This window comes from Canis lupus, chromosome 20, assembly GCF_011100685.1.
Source record: "Canis lupus familiaris isolate Mischka breed German Shepherd chromosome 20, alternate assembly UU_Cfam_GSD_1.0, whole genome shotgun sequence".
Classification (NCBI taxonomy): Eukaryota; Metazoa; Chordata; class Mammalia; order Carnivora; family Canidae; genus Canis; species Canis lupus.
In genome coordinates, this window is record NC_049241.1 from 679,950 (window position 1) to 697,236 (window position 17,287).

General features: G+C 48.1%; 1 protein-coding gene across 1 annotated transcript in view; it reads right to left on the reverse strand.

Moving 5' to 3' along the window:
- ZXDC (ZXD family zinc finger C) overlaps nucleotides 1-11,916 on the reverse strand; it is a 44,750-nt gene extending 32,834 nt beyond the window's left edge. The window contains exons 1-5 of the mRNA XM_038565436.1: nucleotides 10,944-11,916; nucleotides 8,104-8,256; nucleotides 7,931-8,009; nucleotides 6,862-6,992; nucleotides 1,893-2,063 (exon numbers count right to left, since the gene is read on the reverse strand). Of these exons, the coding sequence (XP_038421364.1) occupies nucleotides 1,893-2,063; nucleotides 6,862-6,992; nucleotides 7,931-8,009; nucleotides 8,104-8,256; nucleotides 10,944-11,916 (1,507 nt within the window). The remainder of the gene's footprint in view (nucleotides 1-1,892; nucleotides 2,064-6,861; nucleotides 6,993-7,930; nucleotides 8,010-8,103; nucleotides 8,257-10,943) is intronic.
- Between the last annotated feature and the right edge of the window lie 5,371 nt (nucleotides 11,917-17,287).

The following is a 17,287-nucleotide window of genomic DNA, read 5'->3' on the forward strand; positions in this document are numbered from 1 at the left end:
AACTCTTTTTCAAAACTTTCCAAAAATTCCCATCTTCAGAATTTCATAAGGACGAAAAAATAATCATCTCAGTGTAAAGAGACACTAATTTGTTCAAAAATTTCCTATTTAGCACTGAAATCCAGATATTTACTAGACATCTGCTATCACAAGGCCCCAATATTTAGAAATTAGTAAACGTTAATTCTTACAGATCATCTAGACCAAGGTTACAATGGTCCAGACTCGCTCCAGCACTTCTCAGTCTATGTGACCCCAGACAAGTCCCTCTCCTTTCCAGCTCATCAGGGACAGAGCAGTGAAGATGCCCCTGCCCTGGGACTGCCATGAAGGGGGACTGCAGCAGCCCATCCAGCGCTTGGCAAAGCCCCTGGCAGCATCCACAACAGCGGGTGTTCCCAAGCACACGCTTCTCACCAGGCTGGCCCCGGGACACCAGCTCGTTATCTCCCCTGACCATGGCAAGGAAGAACGACACACAAGTCAGTCGATGGCACATTATGAATTCACAGCCTGGGCAACACAGGCACTACAGAGCCCCTAAGAGGTTCTCATGTGGACACAGAGCCTAAGGAAGCTCATGTGGGATAAGTCATGCTGTCGCTGACTGCACAAGTCCAGGAGCAGAGAGACCGGGTATCCCATAGTGCCAGCTCAGAGCCAGCAGCGACAACCCGACCGCTGAGGGCCTCTCAACGCCAACCTTAGGCTCTTGAGGATTCTGTGAGTGAGGTGACAGCCTCTGACAGGAGTCCTCCCAACACCTAGAGTTTAGAAGGGCAGCTTCTTTAAATCCCAAGCAGAATGGCAATTACTATTAAAGCCAAAGGAATGAAGTGACCACATCTAAACAGGATGGGAAGAAGCCAGAGGAAGGACATTTCCTTTGGAGAACTAGGCAAATTCTCTTCTGTTTTATAGACGAGGGGACTGAGGCTTGAGGGCCTGTGCCCTGGCTTGGATCACACGGCTAGGAAGTGGCTATGCCCTAAGGCTGGTGCTGCCTGTCACACAGGTGGCAGGGAGGCAGCAGGCTCAAGTAACTGTAAGGCCAGCCAGCACCTTCCCTGCCAGGAACAGCAACCCTACTGCGCCCCAGGGGGCAAGATAGTTGGAGCTCCGGGGCAGAGGCAGCGCACAGCTGCCCAGACCCCTCAGAGTCCTGCTCAAGGGGTTGTGTGTGCAGTCTCAAGAGGCAGACTGTCAGTCCCACTCAGCATGTGGCCAGATGACTAGGCCTTCAGGGGCGCCCAGAATCCCCTGACTACTGCTGTGGTTCCCTCTCTGCCCTCTCCTCCCCAGGCGCTCAAGCTCGGCCCCCTGCTCACAAGGTGCACCACCACTCTGTCTGGCCTTCCAGAATTTTTCCTCACCATGGTGGAGAGGAGACGGAAGTGTTCAGAGAGCATAGTAGGACAGGGAGAAAGGAGTGAAGAGAAACAGGAGGGGAAGGCTCAGAATTCAGGCTCAAAACTCACAGAGGGAGACAGTTTTAGAAGACATGCTAGGAAAAACAAACCAAGTAAAACACTGAAAATAAAAATACATATACATAAATATTTCCCCCATAAATAAATAGATAGATAGATAGATAGATACACACCCACAAGTAGAAGACTGAATGCTCCTCAAGGGAAGCACTTCAGAAACAAGGGAGGGATTAAGGGTCAGCGGCAAGTGGCAGGAGAGACCCCAAAAGATGCCAATGCCACTAGGCTTCACAGCCATGGTCCATGGACTAGTTCAGATTTCACTGTGCTCAATTACTTTAACCTCCAACCACGCAACTTCTGGAAGGGGCGAAGGACGGAAGGACAAGCTTTGGCTCCACTGACATATGTCAAACATACACATCTTTGCAGAGCCCAAAGGGGGAAGTAAACCGAGCAGACCTGGGCGCTGGCTATGCTGTCGGACAACGTGTGCCTTCATGCTGTGCTTGGAGGTGAAGAGTCTGTTACAGCTGGAGACTGGGCAACGGCTTTTTGGAGCACCCACGTCCTGCAGGTGTTTCTTAGAGTGAATGTAGAGGCTGCTACGGGCAGAGAACCTGGCACAGCACCCTGGAACAAAAAGAACGATGAGTGGTAAAAGTGAAGATTCCTAAGGAACTGGTGTTGACATTTCCTCCCAACACAGTCCTAAGACAATGGTATGTCCAAGCTCTGGCCACTGGCCAGGGAAAGACACACAATACCCCTTGGGGCAGCATCACGAACATAAGGGCCAAGGCAGGCTGCCCCAAGCTGGGCCTCCCTGGCATGCAGATTATGCCAGCTGGGAACAATCAAGGCCCAAAAGACTCAGAAATACATTTTGACATCTCTCTGCCTACTGCCTAAAAGCATTTAGATGGAGAACTTGCTCCAGCTACCACCACAGAGAACTACATTATGACACCAACTAGGTGGACAGGGAGGACCCAACAAGGCCCATTTGATAAAGGCTTCTCTGCGTCCCACTGTTTCTGTGGGCCCAGCAAGCACTTGTTCACCAAAAATTTACTAGTTTTCATTTTCCTGTGAAATGCTTACCTTCCCTTTTAAAGTCCCAGATCCCTACCCACCCTTCTCTTTAGCTCAGGATGACATATATACTTCATTTTGCCTGTCTTTGGAATCTCATGTCTGTGTGGGTTTTCCATACACATGAAATTAAATTTTATTTTCTGTTAATCGGCTCATATTGGTTTAATTTACTCCACCTAGAACAACTTTGAATAGCAGAAGAAAATTCTTCCTCCCTGACACAAGGAATTAAATTTGAAAGCAAACTGTATTTAAAAGGAAATAGGAGTCCCCCATCAGTTGTGTAGAAGACACATAACCTTGACAAGCCAACTCTAGACCTGTTTCTTCACCCATGACGTAGGCTGCTGGGGAAAGTCAGTCAAATTACATGTCAAACAACCACTTAAACGTTCAACTGCTAAAAATTTGTATCAATCATCTGTATTTAACTACTACTGTAAAAACTGGAACCCTATTTAGAGCTGGAAACCATCTCACAACAGATCACCAAAGCCACTTCCTCTTATTTTACCACTGAAAAACTGATGCCCAAAGGGATGAAGCAAATGACCCTAAATCAGGAGCACAAGTGGAGCCTGGAGGGGGAACTGCCTTGCTGACTACTCAACAGCTTAGCCAGAGTCAGGAAGACCACAGACCGGCGCCTGTGTCAGAAGGAAAACAAGACAAATTAAAAACAACACCTTCCCCTTACCCTTACCTCCCACTGCTGGAGCTCTGTACGAGTACACACAGAGTTGGGAAGCACAGTTCTTGGTAGCTACAAGCCTGTGGCCTGGAATGGACATATAAACACCCAGCTGTCCTAACAAAAGGCAAAATAAAACCAGTGCTCGTGCCATAAAGTGTTCTAGCATCAGAAGAAACAGCATACCTCTTGAGAGAAAAAAAGGTTTGAAGAAGTAGGCAGCATTTGAGGTGATGACTGGATCTTGACAAATGTAAGGGGACACACAGCAGAGCAGGAGGGTGTGTGGGCCAAGGGAGCTGCTATCTGAGGTGTGGAGGCCACAAAGTAGGGTGGGTAGAGCTTGGATTCTGGAGCCCAACTCTAGCTCGGTCCCTACTGGCCATGTGGCCTTATTTACTCTTCCTGGATCTTTTTGTTTTCTGTAAAGCAGGAATGGCACTTGCCTCACAAGGGCTATAAAGACTACATGTAAACAATGCCAACCTACGGAGTGCTCGCACAGTGTCCAAGAAAATGGAACAAGCATCACAGCACTTGTAGCACCTTCCTGGGATGGCGAGGTGGAGCTGCTGGAGTCTAGGGCCTGGAAGAGGCTTATTTTAGGAAAAGAAGCTATGAAGATAGAATACAGCCAGATGACTAAAGATTTTGGCTGCCTCTGAAAGGAGTTTTGAACTTACTTCATTTTCAAAGGCAACCTCCAGCTTGTTTCCAGGTCAGGCTCATGAGAGAACATTTGGAAAACACACGAGAGAGCAGACGCCTCCAGTCTCACCCTGAGGTAGAGTCGGCAATGTGTACTTTGCTCCACACAGTCCCCAGGAATACTCTGTACAGTGTCCCTCGCCCCCCTTGTCCAGCTGGGACTCCTCAACACGGGCTTAAGGAGGCACATCACAGAGCAAGGGCACCAAAAACACTCGCTACCAATCTACTTTGCCAAGGACAGGGATCAACCACAACAAGGAGGTGTGCCTGTCGTTTCCATTTTTAAAAATATTTGCTAACTCAATAGGAAACAAAATATACTTCATTTTCACTTGTATATCCTTTGGTGGCCAGGAATGTGACCATTTCTCCCTGTGTGTTAATGGCTGTCTTTTCCTAACTGCAACATTATCTACCAAGATTTTTATCTATTCTTAATAAATCAAAGCTATTAATACCCAGTACCCCACACTTACACCAAGTTATCCCCACCCCAAGGAGGGGCAGAAATGGCCCATCAATGACAAATGCCATGGGAATCTCCTCAACTCACACCTCCCAACCTTGACTCTATACGCAGCACCACACATACTAGAGAGGCCGCTGCCACCGCCCCCACGCACGCTTGCGCCATCCTCAGTCAACCATCCTGCCTTCCCTCATCATACACACTCCCTGCTGTGTAACCCTACCCTCTGTCTCCTATGTTACTATGAAAAATGGGTGGTGGTGGTTTTTTGACTTTTTATTGTTCTTAAACTTCTATTATGAAACATTTCAAACATTTCAAAAACAGAAAGAATAGTCTAGTCATCCAGGTTCAAGAACTCTCAGCCGATCCAAGAAAGGGTTCTAGGATCCTTTCCCAGGACTCCTGTCCTCACCTTGAGGAGAGCACTCTTCAATCAAGCACCACTGGTCACCCCCTCTGCACCTGCCTCCACCTGCTCAAAGCTCTCCAGGACACAGCTACTAAAAGGCAGAAGCCAACCCTTCTTCTGTAGCCAGCTAGCACCCTTCCTCTTTCCCTCCGTCACAGACTACCTCCTGCTTTACCCTACTCCACCGCTCAGGGCACTGGAGCAGGGTTCTGTGTAAGCTTCTCCACTGAACCTTGAACCTCAACCCTCACCCTGCAAGACCCCACGGACTCTGCCAAAGGAGCCCAGGGTCCTCACCAAGCTGTCGCACCTCAGCACTCAGGACTGACTCCTCCCCTTTCCCAAACATCCTCCTCTCTTGGCTTCAATGCTGCTAATGCTACCACTCTTCCCATTTGTTCTTAGGCCCCTCCCATGGTTCCCTTCTTCTTTTCCACCTGAATTTATGGCGGTCCCCAGAGTTTTTGTCCTAGGCCTTTTTTATTGAATAGCAGTGGTAACAATGACAATAGGTGACATTTGCTGTTTTCTATATGCCTTGATTAAACCTGTGACCTAGCAGGGCCCTCTCACGACACCCTGTGTGGTTTTGTGATCACTTCAAAGATGAAGAAAAGAGGCAGAGAGCGCTAGAGCTGCTTGTCAGAGGTCACAGAACACCCTAAGTAGCAGGCCTGGTATTGGAGTCCGGGAAGCCTCAGACCCTCAATCACCACACCACACTGCCTCTCTTCAGCCTACAGCGATCCTTGAGCACTGCATCCACTTCTGTGGCTTAAATCATCACTACGTGCTGCCTGCCGCACTCCCAGCCCACCTCCTCACCAAGTTCAGCAAGCAGTGTATCCCTGCCTCCTGAGTATGTGAAGCTGAAAAGCCTGTGGGCACCTAAAATGCATGCAGCACATTGTGCTCCTCCAACCATGGGCCCTGTGTGTCCACCTCCAGTGAGATGCTGGCCCCAACTACTGCCTCACCCTCAAGTCCTCCTCCCAAATCCATTACCAGGTACTACTGGTACACTGCCTAACTCCCGTCTCTCCCGCCTGTGCCTGCTCTACCTTCCCACTGCCAAGCTCCATGGCGGGCACCGGCCATCTCCTCAGGAAACCAGATGGAGCCTGAGCTCAAACATGGTCCCATCACACCCCTGCCCCGAGCACCCAGCCTGCTGCTCTCACCACTCTGGGAGACACCCTACACTGGTCTCTCCTGCCTCCTCTATCCCTAGCTAGCTCTGCCTCCTTTTGCAGCTGACTGGGAGACCATTCCCATGCCCCCACACTAGGAACCTTTGTGGCCCCACAGCACCCTATAACTACTGGCCTACCTGGTGTGCCTCAACTGGAGCTCCGATACAAGGGAAACTGTGTCATTATTAAACTACCTGTATTATCTTCATGATATTCTAGGAACTGGTCTTAGCTTCAAATTGGTCTTTTCCAGATAAGGAAAATAGAAGCTAGCCTGGTATCATCAACTTAGGGCAGGAGGAGCCAGGAATCAGATTCACAACCATACACTGACCTGCTCTGCCCCTCTAGCACATCTGCAGCACTTACACTAGGGCCAGCACAGACAAGCCAAGCCACAGAGCTGACTTCTGGCCAATGAATCGTGCCTTCCATGTTTCAGAGAAAAAAAAAAAGAAATCCTAATGCTTTTCTTAAAAGCTAGACTAACATGACTGCCGTCCAATCACATAGCTAACACTTACTGAATCTGTGATAGGTGCCAGATGCCAAAACAGCCATTTTTCACATGTTATTTCACCTAATCCTCACAACCACCAAGTTAAACAGGTAATAAACTAGAGCCACAGATCTAGTGAGAGCACCTCAGAACCAAGAGTCAAACCAGACTGGATTCTAAAGTCTGTTCTTTTCAACACACGGTTCCCAAGAGAGAGCAATTAAATAAAAACTGGTCACTTAAATCGAATGCTGCAACTTATACTCACCTTGTCTAAAACTTACCTTTAAACAACTTAAACTTACAAAAACAAGGACATGTACTAGTTTATAGCTCAAACTAATATATTAAAATGTACCTTCCACGGGACACTCAAATGGCTTTGTACCCAGGTGGGTGATGCTATGGCCTTTCAGGTGCTCTGCTCTGGTGAAAGACTTCCCACAGCCTTCAACGGGGCAGGTAAACCTCCGGTCATCATCATGTTTCCTGCCAGAAAAGAAAAACAGGGAATGGTGATTACAACACAACGTGGAAACACCAGACCTCAGAGGTGATTCTTTGTTTAAAATTCTGCAAATTAAAAATTCTTAGCATTTAAAGAAAATGATCCATACATTTCAGAAAATCTTAATTCTATATAGCCCATGTGGGAAGCTTTGCAATTTAGCTAATCCTGTAATCAGAAATTTGACTTTAATGACAAGGCTGATGGGAAAGTCAAACACAACAATTAGTGCTGCTCCATCTAGGAGCAGCTGGGTCCCAAATGTATTGCTGAGCTACTTCTAATGTTTAGAAATTCTGATAACAAACGTGGTTTCCAAGCTACAGAGGGCAAAGAGAAGGATGCACAGAAAACAACTGCAATGTTAAAAGGACCCCCTCAAGTCCATGCATAAACACTGTCCTTTCCTAAGTAATCTTGTTGTGCTTAAACCCCTCAAATCCGCCACAGCTGTGCAAGCACAGACAACCCAATCTCTGTCCCAAAGCAAACCAGGGAGAATAAGAACATCGAAGGTAGAGTTTTTGTGAAGGTTAAAGGAAACACATCTGTAAAGTGCTGAACATCACCTGCAAGCAGGGAAAGCCCCCCAAGAGCATCGTTACCAGCACAGAAAGTTTGTAATGACATCAGAAAAGTTTCTTCCACAATGTTAACTTGTTTTAAACATCGAATGAGATATAAAGCACACAAACTACATTTAAAAAGCAGCATATGTAGAAAAACTGACATTTAGGTGATCAGATTCTGAGCGGTTCTCTTTTCATAGCTTTCTGAACTTTCTAAACTATCTACAATGGGCTCCATTTCTTATAACTTAAAAGAAAAAAAAAAAGACAGACATTTAATCCATAGGCTTCTACTACTAACAACTTATTTGTTGTTACTACTGGTACTTAAACCAAAACATAAAGATTACCTTTTGTGCCGTAGGAGTTTAGACATGCTGGTGAAGGTCCAGCCACAACTGTCAGAATCACAAATAAAAGGTCTTTCACCTTAGAAAAGAAAAAGTTACACCACATAAGCATAAATGCAAGCTACCACAAAGACAAATCTTAGGTGCAAATAATGTATTCTCTAGCTCATTACCTGTATGACTTCTCAGGTGAATTTTCAGGCGACAGGCTTTGTCATATTGTTTGCTGCACCCAGGAAAAGAACAAGAAAAGAGTTCTTGTTCCCTGAAGTGGGCTCGGTTATGGGAAAACAGAGCACTCACTGTGATGAATGTCTTCTCACAGCCTAAACGAAGAAAACACAAACCCTGCTCACTGGTGTGACAAAAATCACATAACACAGCTAAACCAGTTACCGCTCCAGGACACAATTCACACTGAAGCAGATGAGAGAAAACGAGTCAGAAGCACTTCCAGAAAGTTACAATCACTGTTACAACCACTGACATCTGGCTTTGTAATAGTGACTAAGGGTAGCCAATAAGCACACGCAGGCCACCTGTTGTGATGTGACTTGGATATGAAGCAAGCGATCAAAGTAAAGTCCTCCAATCACAGCCACGTGCTCCCATTTCCATAGCATGGATCTTTCTCACATTTTGTGAACTCAAATGTCAACGCTGTCTGTGTGAGGCCAAAGAAAAGCCAAGGAGAGAAATTAGATACTAAGGAACAAGGAAACTATCTGGGAGGGTTAAACCATTGTTCTGAGACTCGTCTGCCTCCACAGGTGAGCCTGTGTCCTCTACAATTACAAATGTGCTCCCTGACATCCTGTGTACACGACAGCAGCTCCTGCTGTCACCTGGCTTCTCCTTTTGCCTATTTCACCAGGATTCCCTGACATCAAAGGAGGCTACCAGGGTCTTCTTCATTCATAATGACCTTTTCTTTCACTCCCTTCTGCAACCCCAGCTGAGCCACCAGAAAGGAGCCTACCTCAGCAATCCCCAGACTTCCCCCATCAATTGGCTCTCCTTTGACAAAAAGGTTCAGTGCTTAAATAGAGTAGAAAATACCAAGTTGCAAGATGCTGACCAGGTAGCTTTGTGGCAGCTCTTTCCAGAGCCTTTAACATGCTACCACTGTGCCAAGCAGATATATGCTGCACATCACTGCCTCAAAGCACTAGTCCCAGGAACCCTACTTTCCCTGCCAACATTTCACTGGGAAATGCTTAACTTCCTAAATGCCCTAAAATCCTCCTCTTCCTCAGCATAAATCTGCCCTCCCTCCCTACTCTATTTGGGCTTTGGTGTACTCACATTCTCCCAAGAAGTAAATTTCTCTGCCTTAGCAAGAACCGCCCTCCCTGCAATCAACAGTCAAGTACTTTGATCCTGCCCCTGCAATCCTTCCTACATGGAACCCCCCCCTCCCCACCATTCCCACTGCCTCAGTGAACTCTGGTCTAGAACACTGAATGGGGCTTCACTGGTCCCTCCCCTGAACCCACCCATGTTGAACACCATTGATCATCCAATCCAAAACTCTCAGGGGGACTTCTCACCCTAAAGCAAGCTAGATCCCTAATCTTCCTAGCATTATACTAGGAATGATGCTCTTTGTGCATTTTATTAGGGAGCACAGTATAAGCCATTGACATTCAGCGTATAAATGAGAAAGGCTCCGAAACAGTGCTCCAAATCTATATTCTCCATGAAGAGGCATGAACAAGACCAACCAAAAGTATGTGAGAAAAAAAATATTAGGACCCATTGATACGTGTTTTTCATTTCTTTTCAAAATCCTTATATTTAAATGTATTTTATAACGTACGCATTACTGTAAGAGCACTGTACATATTTAATACATCAATACACACGCAGGGTGCATGCTAGACACATAGGTGAGGTTTTGTTTTAATGAAGCGGATGTGGAAGGTCCCTCCCACACCCTTCCAACTTTAATCCCCACCTCACACCACTATGGTGGCCCACATTCCCTGCCTTGGCTTTGCAGTGTCACCCACCAGCACTGCCTTCCACCCCAGGGGCCACAAGACAACTCCTTCCCAGGCAGGAATCTTCTCTTCCTCCTGGGGAGGCACACTCTCCCTCTTAGACCAGCTGAACCTCTCTATCTTGGTGGAGTTCATGCTTTCCGAGCCTGCAGATGTAGACAAGGACAGAGAGGAAAGCACCCTCCACTGGATTTTATCCACATTGTGGGGCCTCACACTGCTCATTTATAAAACGAGGATAATTTTTTTTAATTTTTTATTTATTTATGATAGTCACAGAGAGAGAGAGAGAGGTAGAGACACAGGCAGAGGGAGAAGCAGGCTCCATGCACCGGGAGCCCGATGTGGGGACTTGATCCCGGGTCTCCAGGATCGTGCCCTGGGCCAAAGGCAGGCGCCAAACCGTTGCACCACCCAGGGATCCCAAAACCAGGATAATTTTTAAAACTTCCCAAGACCGTGAAGTCCAAAGGAAATAAAAGCATAAAGTGCCAGAAAACTGCACTGCACCACACACCTTGACTATTCCCTTAGGGCCTTAGGGTGTTGCATCTGGCCAGAGTCATCTGTGTTCCTCCCACACTGGAGCGTGTGCCACGTTACTACCTGCTAACTGAACTCCACTGGTGAAAGATCCCAGAACACAGACACCTGACTCATAAGGCAAATCTCTAGGAAGATGCTTTATCGCCCTCATTAACCTGAAGCACCTTAGGAGGGGCCTGCTGCCTCCACTGAGGGGAAGGCAGGCTGTAATTACTGGCGCTCCCTCGCTCCTGAATCCCCATGGTAATGCGGGGTGGAAGCGTCAAACCGAAATCACCTGGAGAGAACTGGGACACAAACACCACAGGGCTCCGCTCCCGCCCCTCACTCTGGGCCCACGGAAGGTAAATCCTGCCCCACCGAGCAGCCGGAGGCGGGCGGACGCCGCACCCGCACCCGCCCTGCGCGGCCGCGTCTGCAGCTGGGGCCCTGGGAGCCCCCCGAAGCCCGCGGCGCGCAGTTACCGGGAAAGTCACACTTGTAGGGCCTCTCAGGTTCGAAGTGGCTGCGCTGATGGGAGCTGAGTTTGGCGTGCGTGGGAAAGCGCTCGGAGCACACCTCGCACTTGAACAAGTTCTCCTGCTCGTGCCCTTTCATGTGCGCCTTGAGGTTGTACACGGTGGTGAACTTCTTGCCGCAGCCGCCCACCGGGCAGCCGAAGGGCCGCAGCTTGTCGTGCGACTGCAGGTGCCGCTTGAGCTTGTAGGAGGTAGTGAAGGCCCAGCCGCAGCCGTCCAGGGGGCACTTGAAGGGCCGCCGGCCCTGGCTGCTGCCGTGCGTCAGCAGGTGCACCTTGAGCTGGTGCTTCTTGGCGAAGGAGAGCGCGCACTGCGGCTCGGGGCAGCGGTATCCCGGGGCGCCGAGGCCGGGTCCCTGGGGGCCGCGGCGGCCCTCGGCCGGGCTCGCGGCCTCCTCTCCCGGCGGCGCCGACGGGCCCCGGGGCGGCGGGCCGGGCTGCGGCGGCGCGGCGGCCAGCGTGAACACGCCGTGATCCAAGCGCACCAGCAGGTCCTGGCTGTTGATGGTGACGGTGCCCGCGAGGCCCGCGCCGGACCCGGGGGCGGCGGCCGCGCCGCCGGGGCCCTGCTGAGGGCAGCCGGGGGGACTCGCGCCAGCGCCGGGCCCGACCGCCCGCCCCCCGGGGGCCTCGGCCGCCGCCCCGCGCGCCACCTCCAGCAGCACCACGAAGGAGTCGCCGCCGTCCTCGAGGGCCGGGGGGCTCGGCCCCGGGCCCGCCGCCGCCGCCGCCGCCCCCGCCTCCCCGCGCAGCGGCCCCGGCCCGCCATCTTCCGGGCCCCGCAGCAGGAGCAGGCGGCGGCGCGCGGGGCCCGCGCCGGGCGGGGGCCCCGGGCCGCGGCGGAGTCTACCGGGGCCGCCGCCGCCGCCATGTTGGGCCCCGCGCGCGGCCGGCGCGGCGAGCAGCTTCGGGAGGTCCATCTTGGGCCCAGCCGCGGCGCCCGGCCGCCGCCTCGGAGGAAGCGCGGTCCGCCCCGCCCCGCCCCGCCCCACCGCGCGCGACGCCGCGACGGGGCGACGCCAAAGCCGGGTGCGGAGCACGGCGGGAGTCGGGGCCCGAGCTGCGCGTGCGCGTAAGGCGCGGGGCGCCGCGCGAGGCCTGCCGGGCTGGGAAGGGTCTGCGCCGCGCAGGCGCGTCCGCGGCTCCTGCCGGGCGGGGGCGGGGACGCGGGCGCTTCTGCCAACCCGGGTCCCGCGGGCTGCGCTCTGGCTCCCTCCGCGGGGCGGGGCGGGGCGGGGCGGGGCGGGCCGCGACGCTCGCTCGCCCGCCGCCACCAGCGTGTCTGCCACCTGGTAATGGGTTAGTCCTAGCAGCCGACTGCCTTCACTCTCACGGGTGCGGGGAAACTGAGGCGCAGGCAGCTGGAGTCTCGTGCCCGAGGTCACACAGCCAGGAGCCGGGGAGTCCGCCTCGGCCACCAGGCCCGGCGCCGCTGGCCGCGGCTCACAGAGCTCACAGAGCCCCGCCCCCGCCCGCGCTCCTGCCCCGCATCCCCCGCTGCAGCCCGCACCACCCCAGCCTCATTCACCGTTGCCTGAACCCCCCGCCCCCCCAGCCCGGGCTCCGTCCGCAGCCCCTCAGAGCCAAGCCCGTCTCGCGGCTCTCCTGGGGGGACACCGCCGCGGTCCCCCGCCCGCGTCACCCTTCGGCCCAACCTAGCCTCTTTGGTGATGCTCCATAAGCGTAGGTCCGTTGTGCCCCCCTGTGTGCGCGCCACGGCCCTCCCCGCCCGGCTGGCCGCCCCCACGTCCCCCCGCCTCGCCCTGCCCTCAAGGCCGCCCCATCGTTTTCCATCTCCTCCGACAAGCCAAGCTTCTCTGATTCCTCCGGATCAGGGACGGCCTCCCCCAGCGCCCTCTTCCCCACCTCCCCTCTGATGGGTTACCTCTTCTAGCTCTGGGACTATCGTTTTCTTTGCCCCTTTCCTGGAGAATTCATTGTCCGTGTCCCCCTCCAGAGTGTAGACTCGTTTAGGACAGGAACTGTGCCCATCTCATTCACAGCTGTACACCCAGAAGCTAGCAGCAAAGACTCTCAGTAAATACTTATTGATGAATGCTTTACTATTACAAGTGCTTTAAATACAAGATAGATGTATGAATCTATGTCCCAAAATATACACCACTCAATAATAATTCGTCCATTCAATATCGGATGGTCCTAGGACAAGTGGATATCCGCAGGTGAAAGAATGAGTTTGGACCCCTACCTTCCACCAGACACAAAAAGTAACTCAAAATGGATCAAGGACCTAAATGTAAGAGAGAAAACTAGAAACTATTAGAAGAAAACAGTATGTGTGACCTAGGATTACGGGATGATAGCCTAGATATGAAACTAAAAGCACACGCAATGAAGGAAATAAAGTGGGCTTTGTCAATACTGAAAACTCCTTTAATTCAAAGAACAGCAGAAAGAAAATGAAAAGCAACCCACAGAATAGGAGAAAACCGCAAATCATATATCTGATAAGCAACTACTGCATAGAGTATATTTTTAAAAACCCATGATTCAACAGCAAAAAGACCACCCAATTTAAAAACAAAGGATTTGAATAGACATCTCTCAAATGTCTATTCAAATAGACATGTACAAAGGGCCAATAAGTACATGAGAAGATGCTCAACAGCATTACTCATTAGGGAAATGCATATCAAAACCACAAGGAGATGACATTCCTTATCCTGTAAGAACAATTTTTTTTTTAATGAAAGAGGAGTGTGAAAATGAAAAGTTGGAACTCTCATACATTTCTGCTGGAAGTTTAAAACATGAAGCCAGTGTGCAAGGAAGCTTGGCAGTTCCTCAAAAAGTTAAATATAGAATTTTCATGTGACCCAGCAATTCCACTCCTAGGCATATACCCAAGAGGAATGAAAAGACATTCACACAACAACTTGTTTGTGAATGGTCATAGTGGCATTATTCGTAATGCTGCATAATAGAAAGTGGAAACAACCAAGTGTCCATCAACAGACAAATGGGTAGACGGAATGCACACAATGGAATATTATTCAGCCATAAATAGGAATGAAGTACTGATACAGGCTACAACAGGAGTGAACCTTTAAAACATGCAAAGGGGAAAAAGCCAGACACAAAACACTATGTACTATAGGCTTCCATTGGTATGCCCAGAAAACGTAAATCCATAGAGCCAGAAAGTAGATTAGTAGTTTCCAGGGGACAGAAAGGGAGGGGAAACTGGAAATCATGGCAATGCACTATAGTGTTTCTTTTTGGCATGATGGAAATGCCCTGGAATCAGACAATGGTGATGGGTATGTAAGACAGTTGAATATACTAAAAACCACTGACTTGTACACTTTAAAATAGTTCTGATTATGTTCTGATTGACTCTGCTAAAAATGTATTGTTGGGAAAAATCATTGTCAAACATTGTTTAGAAGGATCCCATTTGTATAAGGAGAGAAAACTATACCTATGTTCACATGCTTGCATATCCATAGAAAGTTTCTACAAATATACACAAGGCACTGCTAGTACTTGTGACTACTTCTAAAGTGAGGTGGGGAAAAGCACCTTCACTTAATACTTCTTTTCTGTTGGCACTATTTGCTTTTTTTTTTTTAAGATTTTTGTTTATTCACAAGAGACACACAGAGAGAGGCAGAGGAAGAAAAGCAGGCTGCATGCAGGGAGCCCAATGTGGGACTCGATGCTGGAACTCCAGGACCACACCCTGAGCTGAAGGCAGACGCTCAACCACTGAGCCACCCAGGCATCCCCTATTTGCTTTTGTTTTATTTTTTAATTTTTATTTATTTATTCATGATAGTCACAGAGAGAGAGAGAGGCAGAGACACAGGCAGAGGGAGAAGCAGGCTCCATGCACCGGGAGCCCAATGTGGGACTCGATCCCGGGTCTCCAGGATCGCGCCCTGGGCCAAAGGCAGGCGCTAAACCGCTGTGCCACCCAGGGATCCCTGCTTTTGTTTTAGATCATGAGTGGGATTTGTTTTTGTTTTTGTTGCTTTATTTTAATTCCAGTGTAATTAACATACAGTATTATATTAGTTTCCAGTGCACAATATAGTGAGTGATTCAACAATTCTAAACATTACTCAGTGCTCATCAAAATAAGTGTACTCTTAATTGCTTTCACCTATTTCACCCATCCCTTCCCTCTCATAACCACTAATTTGTTCTCTGTATTTAAGAGTCCAGTCTCTTGTTCATCTCTTTTTTCTGTTTCTTAAATTCCACATGAGTGAAATCATATGGTATTTATCTTTCTCTGGCTTACTTAGTATAATACCCTCTAATTCCACCCATGTCATTGCAAATGGCAAGATGTCATTTTTTTTTATGGCCAAGTAATATTTCGTTTTGTGTGTGTGTGTGTGTGTGTGTGTGTGTGTGTGATATCTTCTTTATCCATTCGACTGTCGATGAATATTTGGGCTGCTTCCTTAACTTGATTATTGTAAATAATGCTGCTATAAACATAGGAATGCATATATCCCCTTAGATTAGTGTTTTTGTATTATTTGGGTAAATACTCAGTAGTCCGATTACTGGATCATAGGGTAGTTCTATTTTTAACTTTTTGAGGAACCTCCATACTGTTTTCCACAGTGGCTATACTGGTTTGGATTCCCACCAACAGGGTGAGAGGGTTCCCCTTTCTCCACATCCTCGCCAACACTTGCTGTTTCTTGTGTTGCTGATTTTAGCCATTCTGACAGTTGTGAGGTGATATTTTATTGTAGTTTTGATTTGCATTTCCATGACAAAGATTGGTGGTGAGCATCTTTTCATGTGTCTGTTAACCATCTGTATGTCTTCTTTGGAGAAATGTCTGTTCACATCTTCTGCCCATTTTTAAATTGGATTATTTGGGGTTTTTTGGGCGTTGAGCTATATAAGTTCTTTATATACTGTGGATATGAACCCTTTATTAGATATGTCATTTGCAAATACTTTCTCCCATTCCATAGATTGCCATTTAGTTTTGTTGATTGATTCCTTGGCTGTGCAGAAGCTTTTTATTTTGATGTAGTCCCAATAGTTTAATTTTGCTTTTGTTCCCCTTGTCTCAGGAGACATATCTAGAAAAATGTTGCTATGGTCGGTGTCAGAGAAATTACTGTCTATATTCTCTTCTAGGATTTTTATGGTTTCAGGTCTAATATTTAAGTCTTTCATCCATTTTGAATTTATTTTTGTGTATGGTGAAGAAAGTGGTCCAGCTTCATTCTTTTGCTTGTAGTTGTTCAGTTTTCCCAACACCATTTGTTGAAGAGACTGTCCTTTTCCCATTGGATATTCTTGCCTCCTTTGTCAAAGTTAATTGACCATATAATCATGGGTGTCTTTCCGGGTTCTCTAGTCTGTTCCATTGAGCTACGTATCTATTTTAGTGCTAGTATCATACTGTTTGATGACTACAGCTTTGTAGTGTATCTTGAAATTTGGGATTGTGATACCTCCAGTTTTGTTCTTTTTCAATTTTGCTTTGGCTATTTGGGATTTTTTTTTTTTTTGTGGTTCTATACAAATTTTAGGATCATTTGTTCTAGTTCTGTGAAAAATGCTGTTCATAATTTTGATAGCGATTGCATTAAATCTGTAGATTGCTCTGGGTAATATAGATATTTAAAAAATATTTATCCTCCCAATCCATGAGCATGGAATTCTTTCCATTTCTTTGTACCATCTTCAGTTTGTTTCATCAATATTTATAGTTTTCAGAATACAGGTCTTTCTCTTCCTTGGTTAAACTTATTTCTAGGTATTTCATTATTTTTGGTGCAATTGTAAATGGGATTGTTGTCTTAATTTCTCTTTCTGCTACTTAGTCATTAGTGTATAGAAATGCAATGGATTTCTGTATACTGACTTTGTATCCTGCAACTTTACTGAATCCATTTATCAGTTCTAATAGCTTTTCTAGAAATCCTTCAGGTTTTCTACATATAGTATCCTTTCATCTATAAATAGTGACAGTTTTACTTCTTCCTTACTAATTTGGATACCTTTTATTTCTCAATGCTGTGGCTAGAACTTCCAGGACTATGTTGAATAAAAGTGGTGAGAGTAGACATCCTGGTCTTGTTCCAGACCTTAGGGGAAAAGCTCTTTGTTTTTCCCCATTGACTATGATGTTTTTCATATGTTGAGGTATGTTCCCTCTAGAGGGAAAGGTTAAAGGTTTTCATCATAAGTAGACATTGTACTTTATCAAGTGAATTCTCTGCATTTATTGAAATGATCACATGGTTTTTATCCTTTCTTTTATTCATGTGTTGTATCATGTTGATTGATTTG